Below are 25,670 nucleotides of genomic sequence, written 5' to 3'. Positions count from 1 at the left end.
GTGTGAATGGTTGTTTGTCTATATGTGCCCTGTGATTGGCTGGCCACCAGTCCAGGGTGTACCCCACCTCTCACCCAAGACAGCTGGGATAGGCTCCAGCCCGCCCACAACCCTTGTGAGGATAAGCGGTAGAAAATGAATGAATTTTAACTCGTTATCCATTCTCATAAAATTACAAAGTCATTTTCATAAAAGAGTAGCTTTTCCCTCAATAGAATATAACATTTTTGTCTTAATATTTTGTTTTAATATTTAGACTTTTATTCCATTTCTGTTGCGTTTTTGATTATATTTTTTGACTATTTCCACCTTATTCTTGTACATATTCTTGTCTTAATATTATGACTGTATTCCCATCATATTTTGACTGTTTTGTCATAATATTCTAGCTTTTTTGGCAATCCAATTTCCCACATTTTATGCATAATGTTCGTATGACTGACAGCAAAATATCTCTTGGCCGGCACCTCCGCTTGGCCGGCTGCACTGAAGCACGAGTGTGTTTACAAGCATTGCCCCCCCCCAGCCCCCAGTCGTAATGTGGCCGCCCTCTAATGGCGCTGAGGGCCGTGGCGGTGGATTTTCAGCAGCGTTGACAAGCCTTACGCCTCCTTTCTGGGTGCCGTCATGGCTCCAGACATAGCAGCCCCAAGCACCAAGGGTCTAACCTCATCTGCTCCCACTTGTCCTGTAGGATTCCCCCCCTCCCCCGGATGCTCTTCATGATCCCCCCCCACACAGGGTCATCTGAGCATGATGCTCATTTTTGGCCCTTGTTGCTACAGAGCCGTGTGTTTTTATAGTCAGCTCGGGGTACTCGATGTCACGCTTACCCAGCAACACCGCATCTCCAGGCCTGCTGGCCCTCGTCTTTATGCAGTAGGTGGACCAGTAGCACGGTAGCACATGGTCACTGGGATGCATCGGCCATAACTGTCATGGCCCCGCTTGGCCTCATTTTCAGCTGACACTACAAAACTGGAAGACACTATTTACAGTATAAACATTGGTAAAGCATGCTATATCTTAGCTGTGAAGCCAACTTTAGGAATAAAGTTTCAGCTTTTGGGTTATTATTATTATTATTATTATTATTATTCCCAGATCATTCCAATTGACGGGTCCACGGCAGTTTTATGGATCCGACACAATGACATCGATATTACAGCATTATTCTTGTAATAGTCCAGCACGTCCTTAGTGTTTTGTAGGGATGTCCAATAATATCAGCTACTGATAATTATTGACCCGATATCAGCCTAAAACTCTGATATCAGGTGATATTGGTATCGGGATCTTCCCTTTGCTGAGAACCGATGTAGAGCACGTAAGAAAAACATTGCATTTGCAGACATTGCCACACATTGCAGGTAGTATTGTGCCGCTCAAATAATTGCTTTGCAGTTTTACTCAAGAAAAATACACGTGATGTTACACGTATCTCTACCATCAACCGATACTGGTTATCGGCTAAAAAGCCAATATCAGACATCTGTTGTATTTTGTTTGTTTCTCATAATTTCTCATTATGACAAAAAAAACACATTTTTTTCTTTAATATTTCAACTACTTTATATATTATTATTTCAGCTACTAAAATGACATAATTTTTCCTCATTATTGTGTCTTGAAGTCTGACTTTTTTCTCATATAAATATGCCTTTTTTTCCGCGGAATATTTGGACTTTATTCCTGTAAGATTACAGCTATTTGTTTTTAATAATGCCCATCTCCTAATATGACTTTCTCCCATAATATTTTTGCTGTATTCTCATAATATTGTAGCTTTTTCTGCACTCTAATTTCCCAAATATTTACCATGTTAATGTTGTTTTGGGGCCGCACGGCGGTCTAGTGGTTTGCACACAGACCTCACAGCTAGGAGACCAGGGTTCAATTCCACCCTCGGCCATCTCTGTGTGAAGTTTGCATGTTCTCCCCGTGCATGCGTGGGTTTTCTCCGGGTACTCCGGTTTCCTCCCACATTCCAAAAACATGCTAGGTTAATTAGCCACTCCAAATTGTCCATAGGTATGAATGTGAGTGTGAATGGTTGTTTGTCTATATGTGCCCTGTGATTGGCTGGCGACCAGTCCAGGGTGTACCCCGCCTCTTGCCCAAAGGCAGCTGGGATAGGCTCCAGCGGTAGAAAATGAATGAATGAATGTTGTTTTGTTTGTTTTTCACATTTTAACAAAATGACAATCTTTCATATTTTAGTGTTATGCTATTTAAATAACGTCATCAAGCCGATAAGAGGGAATTATAGTAGTAGTAGTATTAGTAGTATTATGTACTATACAGTCAATCATTAGTGGTTTAACATGCAAAGCCTTCTTTGGGCGGATGAAGGTTTTCAAAAACAAGGCTCTGTTAACTGAATGATTATTTTATTCGTCACTCAGTCCATTATCCAAGCAAAAGATTTAGGCCTTTTTTCATGTTTGATGTGTTCTTAACGTGTGTGGCGTTAGCTTGTCATGATGCTACGCTGCCACCTGCAGATCTTGTTGGGACTTGCAGGACAACGCAAATCTGCCATGCCATCTTCCATACGAATCTTCCAGACGAATACTTGTTACAGTAGTATTGTAGTATTGAGTAGTTTTATGGTTTATCACTGCGAGTAAGCTTGTCTCTCACTTTCAACAGCACAACTGTCCGGTTGGAAACGTGGACCTCCAAGGAAGGACGGCTCTCCATGATGCTGGTGAGTGTTTGTGGGATCGTAAGTCATTCTCTGCCCTAAGATGAATGATGACATCATACTGATCAATCAGATCAATAGCTCTGATAACCAATATCCTAAACAAAACGCTCCAATGAGGAAGACATTTTGCCTGCGAGATGTACCAAATGCTCCACAATGGGGCCGGGGGGGGCATTGAGGACACAAAAAACCTCATCAGAAACGCCAGCGCTGCACGCTTGAAAAGTGTAGAAGGTTTGCCAGAGACCTCCGTGGCGCCACGCCGACCGCTCGGAGCGTGTGCCCCAATACGGTGCACCTTGCTGGGCCACGGCAGGTGGCTCCCTCTGCTCTTGTCATCCAGCCTGCGTGGGAGAGACGGAGGGTGGGGACACAAACACACGTCAATATATCAAAGCAGGCAAAATGACCAAGTTCATTTTGATTGATTGATTGATTGATTGATTGATTATCATCTTGAACTGAATTCCATGTTACTTGTTTTTGTTGTTGGGGCAAATGGAGTGGAATGATGGGACTCGGTTGTTCTCTCCACAGTCATGGCGGGCTGCTCATCCAGCGTGAAACTTCTCTGCGACAGCGGCGCTGCGGTCAACGCCAGCGACTTTGTAAGAGCGAGATTCCACTTCAGTCCTTCATCCATTTGCCACTTGTCCACTTGTCCACTTGTCCACTTGTCCACTTGTCGGAAGCATTTGGTGTTCTCCAGCGGTCACCAGCAGTTATCCTGTCTGACCCGCGCAAAGACTCGCTAAATTGTACACCCGCTGTGAACTTTACCCGTCACTCTTACATCACAGCTGTCCCCCGTGTGTCTTATGTTCTTTAGGATGGCAGGACTCCGCTGGTGCTGGCAACCCAGATGTGCCATCCACGCATCTGTCAGCTTCTCGTTGAGCGAGGGGCTGATATCTCCGTCCGGGACAAACAAAACAAGTAGGAGCTTCCCACGTGGATATGCAACACGTTATCTCCATCGCTTGGCCAGGAAATATGGCGGAACCTTTCATTTCACGCGCACATAACAAATAAGGAGATCTTTAATAACTTTTAAGGGGTCCTAACCTACACTTACAAGTTTTTAGTTTACATCACGACCTCTAGAAGTCGGCATGTATCGTGTTTATGAAGCTCTAGGACACAAGATTCTGTGCGCCTTGAAGTATCATCAAAAATTGCCAGTACCGAGACGGGCGGCTTTTGAAAAATGTCTGTTAAGCCCCCCCCCCCCCACCGGAACCCAACACGGTCACAAAGTCCAGGAGGACTTCCAATGTGAATATTGTCCAATCACATTCTAGTAAATATGATATGTGGTGTTGACCACAATGACACCCTGGAGTGGTCCTCAGACTGGAAGCCAGCAGGACTTCTTTATCCTCCAGGGCCCGGAAAGGGGGGGCAATTTGGAATTTGACCTTGCATAAAAAACCCGACACCAAAACCAATTTCACTACTCATCTTGCGTATAGTGAAATTAACGAGAAGAACGCAGATTTACTACGTTGACAGTTTGTGGAGGTTGTTAGATCAGATGGTACCGAGTGCATGAAGACCCTCGTGTGTGTGTGTGTGTGTTTGTGTATTTGTGTGTGTGTATTTGTACAGTGTACATTAACACTGCTTCACTCTTTTCTTTCCCAACCTTAGAACAGCGCTCATCCTGGGTTGCGAGTACGGCTGCAAGGACGCGGTGGAAGTGCTGTTAAAGAACGGCGCCGACGTGAAGGAAGTGGACAGCTTGGGCCACGACGCCTTCCACTACGCTCGCCTCAGCAAGAACCAGGAGCTGGTGGCGTTGATGAAGATCTGCCTGGACAAGGCCAGCAGAGGTGAGGAGGCCGTTTTTGGTGGACGTCTAATGCTAGCAATCACACACGTTCACTGCATTGTTTGATTCAATTTCACAATCATTATTTCTGTTTGCAGATAAAGAGGCGGCAAAAATAGAACAGTGGAAGCGACAGGTAACATGGCGGAATTCTAATACTCTAATAATTCTTATACTACTCACCATGTTGTGCCTATCAGTGTGATAAAACTGCGTCTATTTTCACTTCCTTTTTACCTTCATCCCAACTCTTTATAACAGCAGCCATTACTTCCACATCAAACACTAAAGAACCGTAGAGCTTTCTCACAGTCGTTATGTGAGACGCGAGCACACGTCTTCTCTTTTCTGTGCCTTCTGAAGATATCAAAACAGATGAAAAGAGGCCGCGAAGAATACACGTAATGGGATGCGCCTCCAAAAAGGGCCGACGCCCCATTTCCATAATGCGACCTGCATATTAACTAAGCTACAGCGACATTGTTATTAACACTAGGAGACACAAGAACTACTTTACCGGAGTAGTGACACCTCGCCACACTACACGCCGGAAAGGTAGCGCTACATGTGTTGCTTTTGATGCTAAGTGTAGCATTCCAATGCACCCAGGAAGTTCTGCTCATGTTACTCCTTGCTAACAGCTTGGATATAAAAGCATAAAACCTTGTTGGAGGTGTTTTAATAGCGGCCTTACTCGCCGGAATAGGTGCGTCCCATTATGTGCATTTTTAGCTGTTTGTATATCTTTAGAATGCACAGAAAAGAGTGTTTGTGTCTCACTTTTGATTTGTGCTCCACTTGGTGGCTTTTAAAGATGTCCGTCTTGTCCTCAGCAGTCGGTGGAGCGCTCAGACTCCATGGAGTCAAACAGAAGGGATCACATCATACATGTAAGCATCGTCTCACACGTTCACGTTGCTCTGTGGGGGGGGGGGGGGGGTCCAAACGTGAAAATGAAAGGATGAAATTTGACAATTTTGTACAGGCTGTGCTAAGAAGCTATATAGTTATTTCAAGAAAAGACAGCTTTGTCATATACCTAGGTGAAAAAGCGTATTACTATTTGATATGCACCCCCCCCCCCCACGTATGCAGTTTTTCTTCTCCCAAAATATTTCATCTTCTGAAAAAAATCATTGTAAACTTTTCATAATAGTATGACGTTATTCCCACAATATTTTCACTTTATTTCCATAAAATTATAATTATTTTCCCCAACCAAAATTTCCAAAAATTACGATAAAATCAGAAATAATCGGTAAATAATCGGTTATCGGTATCTGATTTTGTCATGATCATGAAAACTGATATTAAAAAAATGCTGTATACGACACGTGTTGTGCTGATATTGGTATCAGAAATTAAGAGTTGGACAATATCGGCATATCGGTTTTCCCCCAAAAAGGCAATATCAGACATCCCTAATTATTATACCTAATTTTATGACTATAAAAACATTGCATCTTTTTTTCTTTAATATTTCAACTTTATGCTACTAAATGATGTTCCCGTAAACTCCGGTATATAAGCTCCACCCACTATATTCAGAGGAAAATGTAAGCCGCACCGGTGTGCTAGCCACACGTGTCCACGTCATAAAATGACAAACTGTAGCATGCGCGGGTCGGTGAGGACGGGGCAGCTCTTTATTTGACAGGAGCCAATCATGAGCTCTGAATAAACTTAGCAGCTTCTCAACACGTTGGAAACTGCTGGAGCTCATTACCGACTACTTAAGTCCGACTCACGCTTTCGTCTGACAAAAAAAAAACATTAATCTCATCACACAGCAACTTAACACTGAAATGTCATCCCTTGGAAATATACAAACATGTACCAATGTTGAGTTTCATGGGAAATCGGCTGATACCAATCTGTGGCATCCCTAATTAACTCAACATTTTTACTTTATTCCTGTCAAATTAGCGCAGATTTTTTTCATTTATTGTTTTTTCATGTGCTACGTACTCATGAAAAAACAGCAGCGGGCCGCACATGTTCCTGGGCCGCCATTTCTAAAAAAAACATTTCTAATACGTTGCCTTGACTTTGGCTGCGTTGTTTTTTGTATCACCATTTTCATTTCTTGTGCATCGGTCATGTTTGACAGTAAATACATGAACTGTGTGTATAAAGTATGCGTCGTACTCTAGGTATTTTGACCGACATATTACGACTTATGAATTGTGAATTATATTAAATACATTCATTACCTACTATGAAGTAAACTATGAAATACTAATCATTAGTATCTAGTATAGTACGGTTAGATTTTATATGTCCAGTATATTTTACAGTAAAAGATATAACAAAGACTTTCATGTTGAAAAAGTGCGTGTACCCCTGTCAAATTAGCGCAGATTTTTTCATTTATTGTTTTTTAATGTGCTACGTATGAATGAAAAAACAGCAGCGGGCCGCACATGCCCCTGGGCCGCCATTTTGACACCCCTGTATTGAGTGAATCGTATCTTTTTGTTGTAGACGTGTAACCTTCTGGTATAACCTTCTGGTATGAGATATTTGGTTTGGATTTGTGCTTCAGGACTTGGAGAGGCAGAACGAGTCCCTGCAGGAAAGCCTGAGGAAATCCCACCTGGAGCAGAGGGCTCTGCTGGATAAGGTCAACGTGCTCCAACAGCAGCTCACTCAGGTGACGTTTCTATTTGCTGTTTGTCGACCGCGTGGTTGATATGGCCATGCACTCCTGTTTACTACGGCTATGAATACAGGAACCTGAATAGCAGGAACAGGAAAGGGTCCATCCCCTCCTCGTCTCCTCATATATCTCCTTGTAGCAGCGCACAGACTCCATGACCCCTCTAGCATTCATTAGCATTCACTAGTCTTTCCCCTTGATGGTAGTCAGGCTTGGGGGCCAATATTGGCTGCAATGATTTCTCACTCTTCCATGATGATGGCTTTCCTTTTCCTTCACACACTTAATCAAATCAAATCAACTTTATTTGTAGAGCACTTTTCCTGCAAGGAGATGCAACACAAAGTGCTTTCCAGAATTAAAACAATTACCACAATTAAAAAGGAAAACAATGAAGAAAAAAAAAAGCCCCTCCTTCCCACCCTCCATACTAGACCCCCCCCCCCCCCCCCCCACACACACCCATCCACCCACACACACACCCATCCACACACACACACACGCAAGCACACAATCACCCACAGTAGGGAGACATGGCATGGTACTGAGGAACAAGGAAACGCCACCTTTGGGGCCGTCCACACTGGGAAGAGCTGCAGGCCGTGCCATCGGAGGACCAGCACCCGGGCCCTCCGACTCCGTTAGACGGGCGGACCCCCACATTAAAGGGAGGAACCCCCCAGCCGGCCGTGTCGAAGGGACCCAAGGATGGCACCCCCTCAGCATACCCAAACAGCCCCCAGTGTGGAGGACCCCCCTGAGGAAACACTGGAGTTAGAAGCTAAAGACTAAGAGCATAAAATAGGACTAAAAGATAAAACATAACACAGGAGTTAAAAACTGAAGATTAAGAGCATAAAATCGGACTAACAAGATAAAAACAAAACACTGGTGTTAAAAGGTGAAGAATAAGAACATAAAATAGGACTAAAAGGATGAAAACATAATAAAAGCTTAACAATATTAGTTAAAAGCCTGATTAAAAAGGTGCGTCTTTAATCTTCTTTTAAAAATATCAACAGTCTCCGCACACGGTGGTCTAGGGGTTAGCGCACAGACCTCACAGCTAGGAGACCAGGGTTCAATCCCACCCTCGGGCATCTCTGTGTGGAGTTTGCATGTTCTCCCCGTGCATGCGTGGGTTTTCTCCGGGTACTCCGGTTTCCTCCCACATTCCAAAAACACGCTAGGTTAATTAGCGACTCCAAATTGTCCATAGGTATGAATGTGAGTGTGAATGGTTGTTTGTCTATATGTGCCCTGTGATTGGCTGGCCACCAGTCCAGGGTGTACCCCGCCTTACGCCCGAAGACAGCTGGGATAGGCTCCAGCACCCCCGCGACCCTCGTGAGGAAAAGCGGTAGAAAATGAATGAATGAACAGTCTCCGCAGTCCTGAGGCTCTCCGGCAGGCTGTTCCACAGGTGGGGGCCATAGTGGCTAAATGCTGCCTCACCGTGGGTTTTTGTTCTGGGTTTTGGTTTCGCTAAAAGGCCAGTGCCGGAGGACCGCAGGGTCCGCGGGGGGGTTGATATGGTAAAAGCAGATCAGATAAATAAGAAGGGGCAAAGCCGTTAAGACATTTAAAAACCAGTAAGAGAATCTTAAAATGGATCCTGAAGCGGACGGGGAGCCAATGCAGCGACTTTAAAACCGGTGTAATGTTGGGGAGACATAAAGTCCAAAAGGGCAACTAAAAACAGCTTTATTCTTTTCAGCTGGCTGTGTTGCCCAGTCAGTCGTATTCTTACAAACTGTCCACAGGGCTCGACAATAAGGGCAAGTTAAAACAAAATTGGGGCAAGTAAATCCAATCATTAATATTCCCGTCGGGCAAGTGTACTTTAGCATGCCGTACTGCCAAGAGTTTTTTTTAAAGCGGTTCTTGTTGGGTGTTGGTAAAACACGGACTGCGTAATTCCGGTGGTAATTTGCAAACCAATCCTTGCAAATCTTGAAATGGACCAATCAGAATCGTTTTTTTAGGCCGCGGTCCGTAATCCACAATCCGCGTTTTACCCACACCCGTTCTTGTTCGCGATCAACCAATCAGCGATCGTTTTACTAGGAAAACATCTATCATGGCGTCCCTGCCAACATCGTCTAATTCTTCAACAACTTGTGAAGGAAAACAGCAAAAAGTGATGAAGCAGTGCCTCCTAAACAAGTATTTTATTAGCGGTTAGCAAATCAAATGATGGCACAGGTGAGTGAATCACATTGCTGTGACAATTTGAAGTGGTCACAATGAAACACCACCCATTAGATCCAATACCAAGTGCTGATTTTGCACAAGCTACAAAATCTAGCGGTTTCATTTCTCTGTGGATTTTTATCACCTTTGCTTCACAAATTATTGTTTGACCATTGAGCATTTTTTTCTGGATTAAAAACACTTTACTAGTACACAAATGTGTCTATTCAATAATGTTTCATTGTGGTGCACAACTTCTAAATATCACTGCTTACTACGACTACCATGTGTAAGGTAGCATGGCTTGCCATGTTAACATACATCTCCACAAATGTTCAGACATTCCTCCAAATACAATGCATCAGTACTATTGTCTGATGAATTATCAGCATATATTCATATATGATATCATTATGGCAGTCTTTTCATCTTACATGGGGCAAGTTCAGGCAAGTAGTTCTCACCTTAAGGATTCCTCATGGGCAAGTCATTTTGGTTTTTAATGTAGAGCCCTGGTCCAGTATGTTTCGTGTTTACTGATCAAATCAGTTTTAATTTATGGAAGCACGTTTGTAACCACGGAATGTTATATCGCTGTAAAACGATACCTCCTGTACACAGTCGTACTGAGTGTTTTTTTTTTTCAAAAATAGAAATGTTCCAGGTTCTGCTGAAACGTCCATCACTTGACTTGATGATTTTTCTTTCTTTTTGCAGGAAAAGAAAACGATAGAAGACACCCACAAGGAGGTACAAACACAAACACTGCAGGCTATCAAAGTACTTTTGTACGTGTTGACGATGTCATGCCAGAATGACATTTACGTCGATGTGAAACATCGTATTGGTGACCTTGAAAAACGGGGAGGTTCATGCGTGACATTGGCCCAAATTTCAGGTGGGAAAGCCACCAGGGAGTTAGAAAGGCATAGTCGCCTCAAGCAGGGATCACCAACCTGTCCATCCTGGCACTATTCAGGACGTTTGATACAATACTGGAGCGTCTACTTTATAGCTGCTCTACCTCCTTGTGGTTTGCTGCTCTTGGTAAGAACCAAGAGTAATGGCTGATTTTCAGCCTAAAGGGCATTTTCTTGAACAATATACCGCATACTCTTTTATATCACAGAAGACTCAGGATGACACCCTTTACTGTTTAATACGTCATTGTTGTTTACACCAGGCACCTTGCAGGGCAGCTAAGGTGGCAAATGGGAGCCATCCAGGCTGCTGCTGTTGGGTAAAAGATAGCCGACATCCAATCCACTTTATTTATATAGCACATTTTATAAACAGAGTTTCCAAAGTGCTGCACAGACTAGTAAAAATAAAAAGTAATAATCCAAAACTAAAAGAGCATTTAAGAAATAAAATAATAAAATAGATATTAAAATATTAAAAACAAGAAACAAAGCAATAAAAGTATAAAAAATAGAACAAATTACAATAAAAACGAAGAACTAAAAAATGATGATTAATGAGACTTCAGCAAGCCGGCTGAAGGAAGCCCGTCAAACGTGGCGTTCAGGCGGCTCTGTTGCTCTCGGCTACAGGCATGAAAATATTGGGAAAAATAAAAGCATTATTATATTATTATTATAATTCGACTTAAATTGCTTACTTTCTTTGATTTTATCTACTACATTGGGAGTGTAAAGGTGACTATAGGGGTGTTATTCCATGTTTAGAAGGCTCTAATGTTAATAATGTATTCAGAGAGTCGTTCTCTATGCTCTAACTCAGGGGTGCTCATTAAGTCGATCGCAATCTACCGGTCGATCGCGGAGGTGGTACTGGTCGATCGCTGGTCGATCGCGGCGTGACATTAAAAAAATATCATCCCAGCATCAATGCCGTCACTTGATTGACATACAGGGCAGCCATTCAGATGACAACTGAATGTTGCCCTTCGGGCGACCAATCAAATCAAACAACGTCTCTAAGTGCAGCAGAACTTACGATGTCAGCCTATCATCCATCCCCGTTACTTGATTGACATACAGGACAACCAGTCAGATGACAACTGAATTTTGACCTTTAGGTCACCGCTCATGCGTAAACAACGATGCAAAGTGCTAAGCTAGTCGGCGAATTGCGTCAGATTTTAAGCCCTCGCTAAAGTTTATGGTCACTAAAATGAGTGAAGGAGCTGGACCAAGTAAAAAGGCAAAAACTGGACCAAGTAAAAAGGCAAAAAACATATCACTTCCATACGGATATGGAATATTATACGGATATTATGATACGGATATTATCCATGACTGATAAACATTTGGAAGTGTGCTTGAGGCTGGCTATCAGCAGCTACTGTCCGGACTATGCATCCCTGGCTGGTTCAATTCAGTGCAAGTCATCAAAGTAAACTCAGGTAATTACAAAAAATGTTAATAGTTAATTATGTGTGTTTTGCAATATTGGCTCATTTGGTTATGTAAGGTACATCAACATACATTGTACGTACAAATAATCCTCAATACATTTGAAAATAAATAGATGTTTTGCATTTTTGTAGTGGGTAGATCATTTTGACTCGGTCATTTTAAAAGTAGCTCGCATGCTGAAAAAGTGTGAGCACCCCTGATCTAACTAAAACAACATTCCATTTATAAAGACAGAATCCTACTTTATTTTTAGTTTTCTCATTTCTTTGTTCACCTCACCAGTTGGAAAGCCAAACTGTTGTTTAGGTTGCTAGTCTCATTCCTTTGCGTGCTGATTTTGTTCTTTTTGTTCTTTTCATTGCATCAGAAGGAGCATTTAAAGGTGTTACTTAGCGCCAAAGAGCGAGAAGGGTCGCGAGGCTCGGAGACGGTCAAGGTCCAGCTGAAAAGCACCATGGTCCGTGGCTGCGTGCAGATCATTTCATAGGAAGCGGAATGGGAATGATCGTGTACATGTTGTGTTCAAATGCTGTCGTTTCTTTCATTCTCAGGGGGAATACAGCGGCCAGTCGGTGATCAAAGGTTGGCTGACTTTCCTTTTCTTGAAGTGCCGCCATTTCATCAATGATGTCAAATCACGCAAATCTAAATCAGTCGAAGGCAGTTTAGAGGGATCGCATTAACGTCACTTTATACATGTCATGTGACATCGGTCGGTTGACATTCAACCCCTCTCCTGATTGGCTCTCGCTCCCCCGCGGTGAACATTACCGTATTTTCCGCGCTATACGGCGCACCGTGTTATAAGGCGCACCTTCAATGAATGATATATTTTAAAACTTTTTCCATACATACGGCGCACCGCATTATAAGGCGCTACAGTAGAGGCTGTAGTTACGTTATGCGACCATTAGATGGTGCCGCGCTAAAGGGAATGTCAACAAAACAGTCAGATAGGTCAGTCAAACTTTATTAACAGATAACAAGCAAGCTTTCCACAACTCCATTCACTCCCAAAATGAATAAAGAGCTGTTTTATTATTTTCTCTGAGGTAAAGCCATCTTTGTTTAGTCTTCTTTACTTGGCGCAGCTCCCAGCTTCCTCCACTTCCGCACCATCCATTCATTCATGTTAAACTCTCTTGCTGCTGCTCTATTTCCGTGTTCTACTGCGTGACTGATCGCCTTGAGTTTAAACGCTGCGTTGTAAGCGTGTCTCTTAATAGGAGCCATTTCAGGGTCTTTATACAAACGCACAAATGAAAGTGAATCGTTGTTTAATATTTCCCGGTATGCACAGCGCACTTCTTCTTCTACGGGAAAAATGGAGTCGGTGGCTGCTTACCGTAAGTTGCGAGACCTGTCGCGGCTCAATATTGATCCATATACATATAAGGCGCACCGGATTATAAGGCGCATAGTCAGCTTTTTTTTTAAAAAAATCAGATTTTAGGTGCGCCTTATAGTGCGGAAAATACGGTACATGGTGAATAGACCTCTCAAACTACACATGGAGATGCGGCGTTCATCTTTGTTAGAATAAACCAAGTCAGCAGTAAGATATATATATATATCTATATTATATCTAATAATAAACTTATCCCATCACTTGTAGCAGCCAGTTATGCTTTGATTTGCGTCATGAACTCCACTATAAAAAGGCGTGTTTTCTACACTTTTGTTTCTTAAACTATTAATTCATGATTGGATGAATTGGATAATGTTCCCATTGTGAAAACATTTCTAATATGTTGCCTTATTATACATAATTTTATGACGATAAAAACATTGCATCTTTTTTTCTTTAATATTTCGCCTTTATGCTACTAAATGATGTTCCCGTAAACGCCGGTATGTAAGCTCCACCCACTACATTCAGAGGAAAAAACACATTTGTTCACATGTAAACCGCACCGGTGTGCTAGCCACACGTGTCCATGTCATAAAATGACAAACTGTAGCATGCGCGGGTCGGTGAGGACGGGGCAGCTCTTTATTTGACAGGAGCCAATCGTGAGCTCTGAATAAACTTAGCAGCTTCTCAACACGTTGGAAACTGCGACTCACGCTTTCGTCTGACAAAAAAAAAAAACATTAATCTCATCACACAGCAACTTAACACTGAAATGTCATCCCTTTAGAAATATACAAACATGTACCAATGTTGAGTTTCATGGGAAATCGGCTGATACCAATCTGTGGCATCCCTAATTAACTCAACATTTTTACTTTATTCCTGTCAAATTAGCGCAGAGTTTTTTCATTTATTGTTTTTTAATGTGCTACGTACTCATGAAAAACAGCAGCGGGCCGCACATGCCCCTGGGCCGCCATTTCTAAAAAAAACATTTCTAATACGTTGCCTTGACTTCGGCTGCGTTGTTTTTTGTATCACCATTTTTATTTCTTGTGCATCGGTCATGTTTGACAGTAAATACATGAACTGTGTGTATAAAGTATGCGTCGTACTCTAGGTATTTTGACCGACATATTACGACTTATGAATTGTGAATTATATTAGGGTTAGGGTTAGGGTTAGGGTTAGTACATTGGGTTAGGGTTAGGGTTAGGGTTAGTACATTGGGTTAGGGTTAGGGTTAGGGTTAGTACATTGGGTTAGGGTTAGGGTTAGGGTTAGTACATTGGGTTAGGGTTAGGGTTAGGGTTAGTACATTGGGTTAGGGTTAGGGTTAGGGTTAGTACATTGGGTTAGGGTTAGGGTTAGGGTTAGTACATTGGGTTAGGGTTAGGGTTAGGGTTAGTACATTGGGTTAGGGTTAGGGTTAGTACATTAGGTAAGTACATTGATTACCTACTATGAACTAAACTATGAAATACTAATCATTAGTATCTAGTATAGTACGGTTAGATTTTATATGTCCAGTATATTTTACAGTAAAAGATATAATCAAAGACTTTCATGTTGAAAAAGTGCGTGTACCCCTGATACACACGGAAAAGGTGCATGAATACCAATATTTATATCTATATAGTCCATACTGTATGGACATTTTTCAAATGTACAGTAGGATGAGGATGTTTGGGCTCACAGGCTGACAAAGTGTGAGCATCCCTGTTCCAAATGTTTTTGCGTTTTCCCAAACAAATTGGAAATGTTTAATATTTAGCAAATTGATGATATTTGTATTTGTTTTCCAGGGAAGGAGAACTATTTGGTGAAACAAGCTTACAGCTTGGATTCGGATCAGGTAGGTTTTATTTGTGCATGAATGAGGCTGGTGCAGACGCAGACTGTAACGTAGTAGAGATCATATTAGAAGATATTGTCATATGCTTTTTCTATTTTTGCACGGTTATTTTCTTCAAAGTCAAGTCACAATCCCTTTTTCCACCAATTTATGTTTGTCCCTGCAGAAAGTGCAGAATCCCGCCATGTCGCGTTCACTCGCCAGACAGTCGGAGAAGGGTCTCCCCGGTGAGGCTGATGTCGTCCGACATGAGCTGGAGATCCTCAGGAGGAAGCAGCAAGCGACCGAAGAGGACAGGGCACGACTTCATTCTGCTCTGAGTCGAAAAACCCGAGAATGCCAAGAACTGTTTCAGAGCAGAGAACTCATCCAGAAACAGGCGGACCAGCAGGTCCAGGAGCTGGAGGATGCCTTGGGGGACGTCCAGAAGAGGATGCTGGACTCGGAGTGCAAGGTCAAGCAGCTGCAGGCCCACGTGGTTGCGGTGAAGGAGCACCTGGGAGGCCAGGCCACAGAGGAGCTGCGTGCCCAGCTTCAGGATGTCAAGAGCAAGTACGAAGGAGCTTCTGCCGAGGTGGGCCGGGTTCGGAACCGCCTCAAACAGAGCGAGAAGGCCCTGGAGGAGTACAAGAACAGTGAAAGCCAGCTGGCCACGGAGGCTGAAAGGCTGAACGAAGCTCTCGGGGCTGTGAGCGCTCAGAGAGATGAACTTGCAGACACAGTTCTGGAGATGGAAACCCAGTTGAAGGAGGCCAAGTCCAAGCACGACGGCATGGTGCCAGCCGAGAAGTTCGACAACATGAAAAACCTGCTGACCAACGCCGTGGATGAAAAGGAACGGCAGCTGGCCGAGCTGAGAGACGACTACGATCGAGTCCTGGAGGAGGTGGCCGAGCTCCATCGCAAGCTGGGTGGAACGGGGGTGGTGGTCTCAGAGGAACAGCAGAAGATACAGGCTGCCCTGGAGGAGCAGAACGTCTCGCTGAAAAGGAAGCTCCATGACGTCACGGCGAAGAGCCAGGCGCTCATCCACGAGGTGGAGGACAGCGAGGAGGAGAGAGAGATACTGCAGGAGAAGCTGGAGGAGCTGAACAGCAGACTCCAGACGGAATTCGTACCCCTGAAGCAACACGAGGAAGCCCGGATGAACATGGTGTCCGCTGTGGAGGAACTGGAGGACAAGCTGGTGGAGGCCAGCGAACGTTACGGAAAAGCCGAGGCGCAGGTCCAGCAGCTTCAAACGGAGCGCGTGACGCTCCAGCAGAACGTCGACGCTCTGCAGGGCGCCGCCGAGAAGCAGCAGAGTGAAATGGAGTCGCTGAGGAGGAAGCTGGAGACGCTCCAGACGAGGAGCGAAGACCGAGACCAGGAGCGTGAGCAGAGCCTGAAGAAGAGCACGGAGGGAGAATTCGTGGCCAGGCATCTGCACGAGAAGCTGAGGATGGAGCTAACCGCCGCCCTGGAGAAGGTCAAGGCCGAGGCGGCGGATCTGGAGTGCAGAGCTCAGGAAAGTGTCGAGGAATTGAAGCAAGTGACGGAAGGGAATGCCAAGTTACGGGACGAGTTGGAAGCGGTGTTGTCGGAGAGGGAACGCCACTACATAAGCATCCGGGATCACAACAGGGTCACGGAAAGGTTGGCCGCTGCCGTGGCCGAAGCCGAGGACAAAGCAAACCGGCTATCGCAGATGCAGGAGACCGCCCGGGAGGAGAACGTGACGCTGACCCAGGAACTGGAAGCTCAGAAGAAGGAACTTGATACCATCCAGGAGGCCATCCGGTCCAAGTTCATCCCTGTGACGGCGGCCGAGGAGAAGGAGAACTCCTACAGCTGCCAAGTCAAGGAGATGAAGGTGAAACTACGGGAGATGGAGGACAAGTACAACCAAGAGAAGACTGACGGCGAGAACAACAAACTGGAGAAAGAGAAACTGAAAGTTGAGATTGAAAGCGTTCAGCAAAGACTGGAGACGGCGCTCGCCGTTGGTGAGGAGCTCAGGGAGCGCGAGGAGGAGTTTCAGGGCCGCTACGAGGAGTTATCCCTGAAGCTGGCCGGCCTGGAGGAGAAGCACGACAAGGTGCAGCTCGACAAAGCAGAGCTGGAAGACCAGAACGCTCTATGCGACACGCAAATCCAGAACCTCCAGGACCGTCTGAAGTCCGAGTTGACTCGGATCGCGACGTACGACTCCGAGCTCAAGGCTCTCCATGACGCCATGCGCCAAGCCCAGGCGGACTGCAAGAGAGCACGGGAGGCTCAGCAGGTGGAGGTCCAAAAAGCGTGTGCCCTGCAGAAGGAGGTCCAGGAACTCCGCCGAGAACAGGCTTCTCTGCTGCAGGAACACGGCAAGGCCACGGAAGCCCTGGAGGCTGAAGTCGCCGAGCTCCGCGTGGCGCTCCGTGAAGAGGAGGAGACCAGCGGCCAGAGAGCGGAGGATGTTTCGGCGCTGCAGTCCGAGCTCCTCCAAGCCACGCAGGCTCTGGAGGAGCGTCGCCACAAGGACGGCCAAATGACCCAACTGAAGAAGGAGAAGCAGCTTCTCGAGGAGGAGGCCGCCGACCTCGGCACCAAGCTGCTGAGCGTGACAGAAGAATGTCAGAAAGTCCACCGAGACGCCACCCAGGCAAGGGAGGGCGAGAGCCAAGCCCGGAAGGAGATGGAGGCCGTCCACGAGAAGGGGCGGGCCATCGAAAGAGAAATCGGGGAGCTGAAGGAGCGCTACGATGAGTCGCTCAGCACCATCGGTGATCTTCAGAGGAGAATCCAGATGTCGTCTCAGCTGACCGAAGCCAAAGACAAGAAGGTACGCGCGTCGCTTCTCTTGTGGTGAGATTGCTGGAGATGAGTGATGTTCTCTTGGCTGTTCCTCACGGATCAGATCACGGAGTTGTTGACGGACGTGGAGCGGCTGAAGCAAGCGCTGAACGGGTTGTCCCAGTTGGCGTACACCAGCAACAGTCCCAACAAACGCCAGACGCAGCACATGGACGCCCTGCAGGTCCAGATCAAGAACCTTCAACAACAGCTGGCTGTGAGTGGAGGCGCCGCACGCGTTCCACTCATGTGCACGCTACACGCTTTGTGAATGCGGCCCCTGGGCCACACATTGGACACCAGTGCTACTGGCCCCATAATGGTTTTAGTTAAAGAACATGGAGTGTATGTCATGTAAGAAACTGGTGTGCGTGTGCGTTTGCGTGTGCGTTTGCGTGTAAAACTGTATGACACGATGCCGAATGACATCCTTCTGTGTGTTTTGTCCGTAAAGGATGCTGAGAGGCAACACAGGGAGGTGGTGTCCATCTACCGAACTCATCTCCTCAGTGCGGCGCAGGTTTGTTCTCATTGTATGAGCATCTACCTATGAATGCTGGTATGCTAACGTTAGCATGCTAACATGCTAGCATAATAGTGCTAAGTGTTTATTTAAGTGTCTCATTAAATTGGCTGACAATGGCATTATGCTAATGCTAGCATGCTAGCAATGCTAACATGCCTAATTTTAGCATGTGAAATGCATGATTAAGAGTAACTATGAAACTGGCAAAAAAAACATGTTAATGCTAACGTCTTCATGCTAACACATAGCATAATGGTCTACTTATGAAAGTGGATACAAATGCTACTATTCTAATTGTTAGCATGCATGTTAGCATTCTAGGAATGCTAACATGCTAATGTTATCATGGAAGATTTTGCATTATAACTCTACTATAAAATGTTACTGCTAATGTTAACTTGCTAATGTTGTCGTGTAAGATGTAGCATTCGTGTTTTATTTATGAAAAAGGAAAAAAGGCTACTATGCTAATGTTAGCATGCTCGCATGATAACTTTAACATGCTAACACCTAGCATAATAGTGCTAAGTGTTTATTTAAGTGTCTTATAGAATTGGCTGACAACGGCGTTATGCTAATGCTAGCATGCCAGCAATGCTAACATGCCTAATTTCAGCATGTAAAATTTATGATTAAGAGTAACTACGAAACTGGCAAAAAAAAACATGTTAATGCTAACGTTTTATGCTAACACATAGCATAATAGTGCTAAGTTTTTATTTAAGTGTCTTATGAAATTGGTTGACAATGGCATTATGCTAATGCTAGCATGCTAGCAATGCTAACATGCCTAATTTTAGCATGTGAAATGCATGATTAAGAGTAACTATGAAACTGGCAAAAAAAAACTGTTAATGCTAACGTTTTCATGCTAACACATAGCATAATGGTCTACTTATGAAAGTGGATACAAATGCTATTATTCTAATGTTGGCAGGCTAGGAATGCTAACATGCTAATGTTATCATGTAAGATTTTGCATTATAATTCTACTATAAAATGTTACTGCTAATGTTAACTTGCTAATGTTGTCGTGTAAGATGTAGCATTCGTGTTTTATTTATGAAAAAGGAAAAAAGGCTACTATGCTAATGTTAGCATGCTCGCATGATAACTTTAACATGCTAACACCTAGCATAATAGTGCTAAGTGTTTATTTAAGTGTCTTATAAAATTGGCTGACAATGGTGTTATGCTAAAACTAGCATGCCAGCAATGCTAACAATTCTAATTTCAGCATGTAAAATTTATGATTAAGAGTAACTACGAAACTGGCAAAAAAAACATGTTAATGCTAACGTTTTATGCTAACACATAGCATAATAGTGCTAAGTGTTTATTTAAGTGTCTCATTAAATTGGCTGACAATGGCATTATGCTAATGCTAGCGTGCTAGCAATGCTAACATGCCTAATTTTAGCATGTGAAATGCATGATTAAGAGTAACTATGAAACTGGCAAAAAAACCATGTTAATGCTAACGTCCTCATGCTAACACATAGCATAATGGTCTACTTATGAAAGTGGATACAAATGCTATTATTCTAATGTTGGCAGGCTAGGAATGCTAACATGCTAATGTTATCATGTAAGATTTTGCATTATAATTATAATAAGTGTTTATTTAAGTGTCTTATAGAATTGGCTGACAACGGCGTTATGCTAATGCTAGCATGCCAGCAATGCTAACATGCCTAATTTCAGCATGTAAAATTTATGATTAAGAGTAACTACGAAACTGGCAAAAAAAAACATGTTAATGCTAACGTTTTATGCTAACACATAGCATAATAGTGCTAAGTTTTTATTTAAGTGTCTTATGAAATTGGCTGACAATGGCATTATGCTAATGCTAGCATGCTAGCAATGCTAACATGCCTAATTTTAGCATGTGAAATGCATGATTAAGAGTAACTACGAAACTGGCAAAAAAAAAACTATGTTAATGCTAACGTTTTCATGCTAACACATAGCATAATGGTCTACTTATGAAAGTGGATACAAATGCTATTATTCTAATGTTGGCAGGCTAGGAATGCTAACATGCTAATGTTATCATGTAAGATTTTGCATTATAATTCTACTATAAAATGTTACTATGCTAATGTTAACTTGCTAATGTTGTCGTGTAAGATGTAGCATTAGTGTTTTATTTATGAAAAAGGAAAAAAGGCTACTATGCTAATGTTAGCATGCTCGCATGATAACTTTAACATGCTAACACCAAGCATAATAGTGCTTATAATAAGTGTTTATTTAAGTGTCTTATAGAATTGGCTGACAACGGCGTTATGCTAATGCTAGCATGCCAGCAATGCTAACATGCCTAATTTCAGCATGTAAAATTTATGATTAAGAGTAACTACGAAACTGCCAAAAAAAAACATGTTAATGCCAACGTTTTATGCTAACACATAGCATAATAGTGCTAAGTTTTTATTTAAGTGTCTTATGAAATTGGCTGACAATGGCATTATGCTAATGCTAGCATGCTAGCAATGCTAACATGCCTAGTTTTAGCACGTGAAATGCATGATTAACTATGAAACTGGCAAAAAAACTATGTTAATGCTCACGTTTTCATGCTAACACATAGCGTAATGGTCTACTTATGAAAGTGGATACAAATGCTACTATTCTAATGTTGGCAGGCTAGGAATGCTAACATGCTAATGTTATCATGGAAGATTTTGCATTATAATTCTACTATAAAATGTTACTATGCTAATGTTAACTTGCTAATGTTGTCGTGTAAGATGTAGCATTAGTGTTTTATTTATGAAAAAGGAAAAAAGGCTACTATGCTAATGTTAGCATGCTCGCATGATAACTTTAACATGCTAACACTGAGCATAATAGTGCTAAGTGTTTATTTGTGTCTTATAAAATTGGCTGACAATGGCGTTATGCTAATGCCAGCAATGCTAACATGCCTAATTTCAGCATGTAAAATTTATGATTAAGAGTAACTACGAAACTGGCAAAAAAAATACTATGTTAATGCTAACGTTTTCATGCTAACACATAACATAATTGTCTACTAATGCTACTATTCTAATGTTGGCAGGCTAGGAATGCTAACATGCTAATGTTATCATGTAAGATTTAGCATTATGATTCTATAAAATGTTACTATGATAATGTTAACTTGTTAAAGTTGTGTAAGATGTAGCATTAGTGTTTTATTTATGAAAAAGGAAAAAAGGCTACTATGCTAATGTTAGCATGCTTGCATGATAACTTTAACATGCTAACACCTAGCATAATAGTGCTAAGTGTTTATTTAAGTGTCTTATAAATTGGCTGACAACGGCGTTATGCTAATGCTAGCATGCCAGCAATGCTAACATGCCTAATTTCAGCATGTAAAATTTATGATTAAGAGTAACTATGAAACTGGCAAAAAAAAATTACTATGTTAATGCTAACGTTTTCATGCTAACACATAACATAATGGTCTACTAATGCTACTATTCTAATGTTGGCAGGCTAGGAATGCTAACATGCTAATGTTATCATGTAAGATTTAGCATTATGATTCTATAAAATGTTACTATGCTAATGTTAACTTGCTAATGTTGTCGTGTAAGATGTAGCATTAGTGTTTTATTTATGAAAAAGGAAAAAAGGCTACTATGCTAATGTTAGCATGCTCGCATGATAACTTTAAAATGCTAACACCGAGCATAATAGTGCTAAGTGTTTATTTGTGTCTTATAAAATTGGCTGACAACGGCGTTATGCTAATGCTAGCATGACAGCAATGCTAACATGCCTAATTTCAGCATGTAAAATGTATGATTAAGAGTAACTACGAAACTGGCAAAAAAATTACTATGTTAATGCTAAAGTTTTCATGCTAACACATAACATAATTGTCTACTAATGCTACTATTCTAATGTTGGCAGGCTAGGAATGCTAACATGCTCATGTTATCATGTAAGCTTTAGCATTATGATTCTATAAAATGTTACTATGATAATGTTAACTTGTTAATGTTGTGTAAGATGTAGCATTAGTGTTTTATTTATGAAAAAGGAAAAAAGGCTACTATGCTAATGTTAGCATGCTCGCATGATAACTTTAAAATGCTAACACTTAGCATAATAGTGCTAAGTGTTTATTTGTGTCTTATAAAATTGGCTGACAACGGCGTTATGCTAATGCTAGCATGCCAGCAATGTTAACATGCCTAATTTCAGCATGTATAATTTATGATTAAGAGTAACTACGAAACTGGCAAAAAAAATTACTATGTTAATGCTAACGTTTTCATGCTAACACATAACATAATGGTCTACTAATGCTACTATTCTAATGTTGGCAGGCTAGGAATGCTAACATGCTAATGTTATCATGTAAGATTTAGCATTATGATTCTATAAAATGTTACTATGATAATGTTAACTTGTTAATGTTGTCGTGTAAGATGTAGCATTAGTGTTTTTATTTATGAAAAAGGAAAAAGGCTACTATGCTAATGTTAGCATGCTTGCATGATAACTTTAACATGCTAACACCTAGCATAATAGTCTTTATAAGTGTCTACCTATGTAAATGGTTCAAAGTGCTGTCATGCTAATTTTAGGAGCCTAGCAATATTAACCTCTAATGTTAGCATGCTAACACTTGGCATGAGAGCACTGTAAGTCATTGAGATCATCTCTCATGACATGATCCTGGCTTGCAGTAGTTTTTTTTACTGTACTTTACTTAAGTATTGTCAAAATCTTCGTTTTTTGTTGTGAACCGAGTGTCTTGTGGCTCCTCTAGTATTTAGTAGTGTGGGTACAAAATCTAAAAGGTTTTATATTCGGACATGAGAGGTGTGCACCCCTGATTCACATGTACAAGCTACGTACAGTTAATACTTCCATGTATAGATATATACAGTATATAAAGAAACTTTTTTTAAAATCTGATTAAAATGTGCAAGCAAGTCCAGCGGCGAGTGATTGCAAGTGAAGGTGTTCTGTGTCTGCAGGGCCACATGGACGAGGACGTCCAAGCCGCGTTGCTGCAGATCATCCGCATGAGACAAGAGTTTGTGTGTTAAAAGCTTTCCTCAGCATCACGCCATGCCACCCGCAGATCCAGGTCACCATTCTCGGTATCCTATCACCCCCACCCCCCCCCCCCAGTCGGTCGGTCTTAGGCACACGCTTATGAAATCCTTTGCAGTCCGTCTAACTCGGGTACAACTCGAGCTGCGTCCGCGCTAGAACAGGTCTACATGAAACTCCTCACCACTTCTCACATTCCGACTTGATTGACAGTCAAACCATGTGGGCATGCTGGCCTCTCCTCGTGACAACAAACGCTTGGTGTGCCTTTGGAAGTGCCAAACGCTGGAGACGCTCGTCTCCCCAATAAAAGTCAGGATATCATGAGAAACAAAACGCTGCCATATTTGGGAAAGTCGGCTGGGGACAAGGGTATCATGTTATGACAAGTCGGAATATTACTAAAAAAAACATGGAGAAATTAACAATAATTATTATAAAATAAGCATTTTATGAGATGAATGTTAAGTAACGTCATTTTAGTAGCACAAAATATTAAAGAAAATGTGTTATGTTTTAAGTGGTAATATGAAAAACAAACAACAAAAGAAAGAAAGTTGTCATTTTTGGAGAAGAAATACTACGAGAATAAAGTCAGAAAAATGTCAGACGTCCATCAGGAATGCGGACGGTGGCTATCGTGTGTGCTGGGTGGTGTGGGCTTATGCTGGATTTCCTTCCGTTTGCGGTGGCTGCTGGTCTCTGTGTTGAAACCCGAGTGTCCTCTAGTGGTCGGACTTGGCAGGCCAAGTTGGTAGAGTTTGTGAGGTCCCGTGGGGGGGAGGGGGGCGCACTCCCTGGAAGCTGATGACTTTGGAAAGCCGAGACAGAAACTTGACTTTGAGAATATCACAGCTCCCCGTGACTGCACCCCCCCCCGGCCATCTGAATGTGTGTGTGTGTGTCTTGTGCCTTTTCACCCACTTTTTTCATGGCTTTGTACTCGTTTGATGACTGGACTAAATAAATAAGGTGTGACAGTTGCAACATTCAGCAGGTCTGGAAGTAGAAGTAGAACGGCACAAAAGCTACCTTATGTTGACTGAGATGGCATCCTATCTCCCAAGAATAGAGCACTCCTGTCTTTCACTTAACAAGTCACTTTTGATACTTGGCCCGCGTCTTTGGATTCTCTTCTCCTCCTCAACCATCCGTGGCGACTCAAATATGAAATATTTGTCTTTGTCAGTCACTCCTGAATCAATAAAAGTGCCTAACATAGAAACCGTGTTTTTCTTTCGCCCTATCCCTCCTAGATGGATTGATAGTTAGTGTGTGTGTGAGTGTATGTATATATATATATATATATATATATATATATATGTGTGTGTGTGTTTAGTATATTAGTACATGTGTGAATGAATGTATAAAAAGAGGAATGAACTTTAATTTATTTGTAGAAAAGCGCTTTATAAAAGTAAGTACATTCACTTGTATTCATTTACAGCGCAGCCTTGACCCATCCAATATGGCGTCGGTGTTGACGTACAGCTCAGCCCTCAATGCGGCGGCTAACTAGTATGTCTGGTAGTGCTGTACGTGTAGCTCGTCAACGAAGCAGTGCTTGCACACGCTCGTGGAAACACTACCCTCTAGCGGTGTTAAGATGGAATTGCAAGTCAGATCATGTCGATACGACACTAAATGCAAAAATGTTTGAAGGTTTTTCGAAAACAACGAAATAATTACTTTCCCTGCTAACTAAATACATTTATAAGGGAGTAATTATGTTACTAAGTTAATTAAAGTAACTATAATAACTTTGTTAAAGGTCACTTATTATATGCCAAACTTGGACATCTATTTACTATCTCACTTATATATATTATCAATCACACCACCAGACTCAAATATGCAGCACAAAAAGCTAGTAGAGTGTCGATTGGAGTATTGAACAACTACTGTCTCTCCCAAAGCACTCTTGATTGTCTTTACGTACTTTTTACGTAGCTTGGTCTCGGTAGAAGAAAGACGATGGCATGCTAGCAGAAACATTACCTAATATATAACCTAATATATAACATATATGAAGTATAATTACTGACCATTTATGTTCATGTGTCTCATGAGGTGCTTTATTTCACAGTCTACATTGGAAGGGCGAAGGTCCCACAGTCGACGCTCCTTGAACGCATCACGAACAGCCATGGTGCACAGGTGCACTAATTAGCTTAATTTACAAACATTATGACTCCATAATGATTCCTTCGACTCCGTCCGCCATTCACTTACTGTGGAGGTCACTTCTGCCGCCCCGTCCGAGGCGTGAAGGAATGCAATGAA

At 42.4% G+C, this 25,670-nt stretch overlaps 1 protein-coding gene across 4 annotated transcripts in view; it reads left to right on the top strand.

Moving 5' to 3' along the window:
* uacab (uveal autoantigen with coiled-coil domains and ankyrin repeats b) overlaps positions 1-24,604 on the top strand; it is a 48,460-nt gene extending 23,856 nt beyond the window's left edge. For 2 of the 4 annotated variants that reach the window (XM_058088957.1, XM_058088960.1), the window contains exons 5-19: positions 2,653-2,710; positions 3,248-3,318; positions 3,540-3,646; positions 4,361-4,542; positions 4,640-4,677; positions 5,375-5,431; positions 7,087-7,194; positions 10,111-10,143; positions 12,142-12,231; positions 12,326-12,356; positions 14,934-14,983; positions 15,150-17,786; positions 17,862-18,014; positions 18,252-18,317; positions 23,309-24,604. In XM_058088957.1, the coding sequence (XP_057944940.1) occupies positions 2,653-2,710; positions 3,248-3,318; positions 3,540-3,646; positions 4,361-4,542; positions 4,640-4,677; positions 5,375-5,431; positions 7,087-7,194; positions 10,111-10,143; positions 12,142-12,231; positions 12,326-12,356; positions 14,934-14,983; positions 15,150-17,786; positions 17,862-18,014; positions 18,252-18,317; positions 23,309-23,380 (3,753 nt within the window). In that variant the 3' untranslated portion in view covers positions 23,381-24,604. The remainder of the gene's footprint in view (positions 1-2,652; positions 2,711-3,247; positions 3,319-3,539; positions 3,647-4,360; positions 4,543-4,639; positions 4,678-5,374; positions 5,432-7,086; positions 7,195-10,110; positions 10,144-12,141; positions 12,232-12,325; positions 12,357-14,933; positions 14,984-15,149; positions 17,787-17,861; positions 18,015-18,251; positions 18,318-23,308) is intronic. The other 2 variants (XM_058088958.1, XM_058088959.1) reach the window with 2 other exon arrangements.
* The last annotated feature ends 1,066 nt before the right edge of the window (positions 24,605-25,670 follow it).

The sequence above is a fragment of the Doryrhamphus excisus genome, chromosome 12 (genome assembly GCF_030265055.1).
Source record: "Doryrhamphus excisus isolate RoL2022-K1 chromosome 12, RoL_Dexc_1.0, whole genome shotgun sequence".
Classification (NCBI taxonomy): Eukaryota; Metazoa; Chordata; class Actinopteri; order Syngnathiformes; family Syngnathidae; genus Doryrhamphus; species Doryrhamphus excisus.
This window is presented reverse-complemented; position numbering and strand designations above follow the sequence as displayed.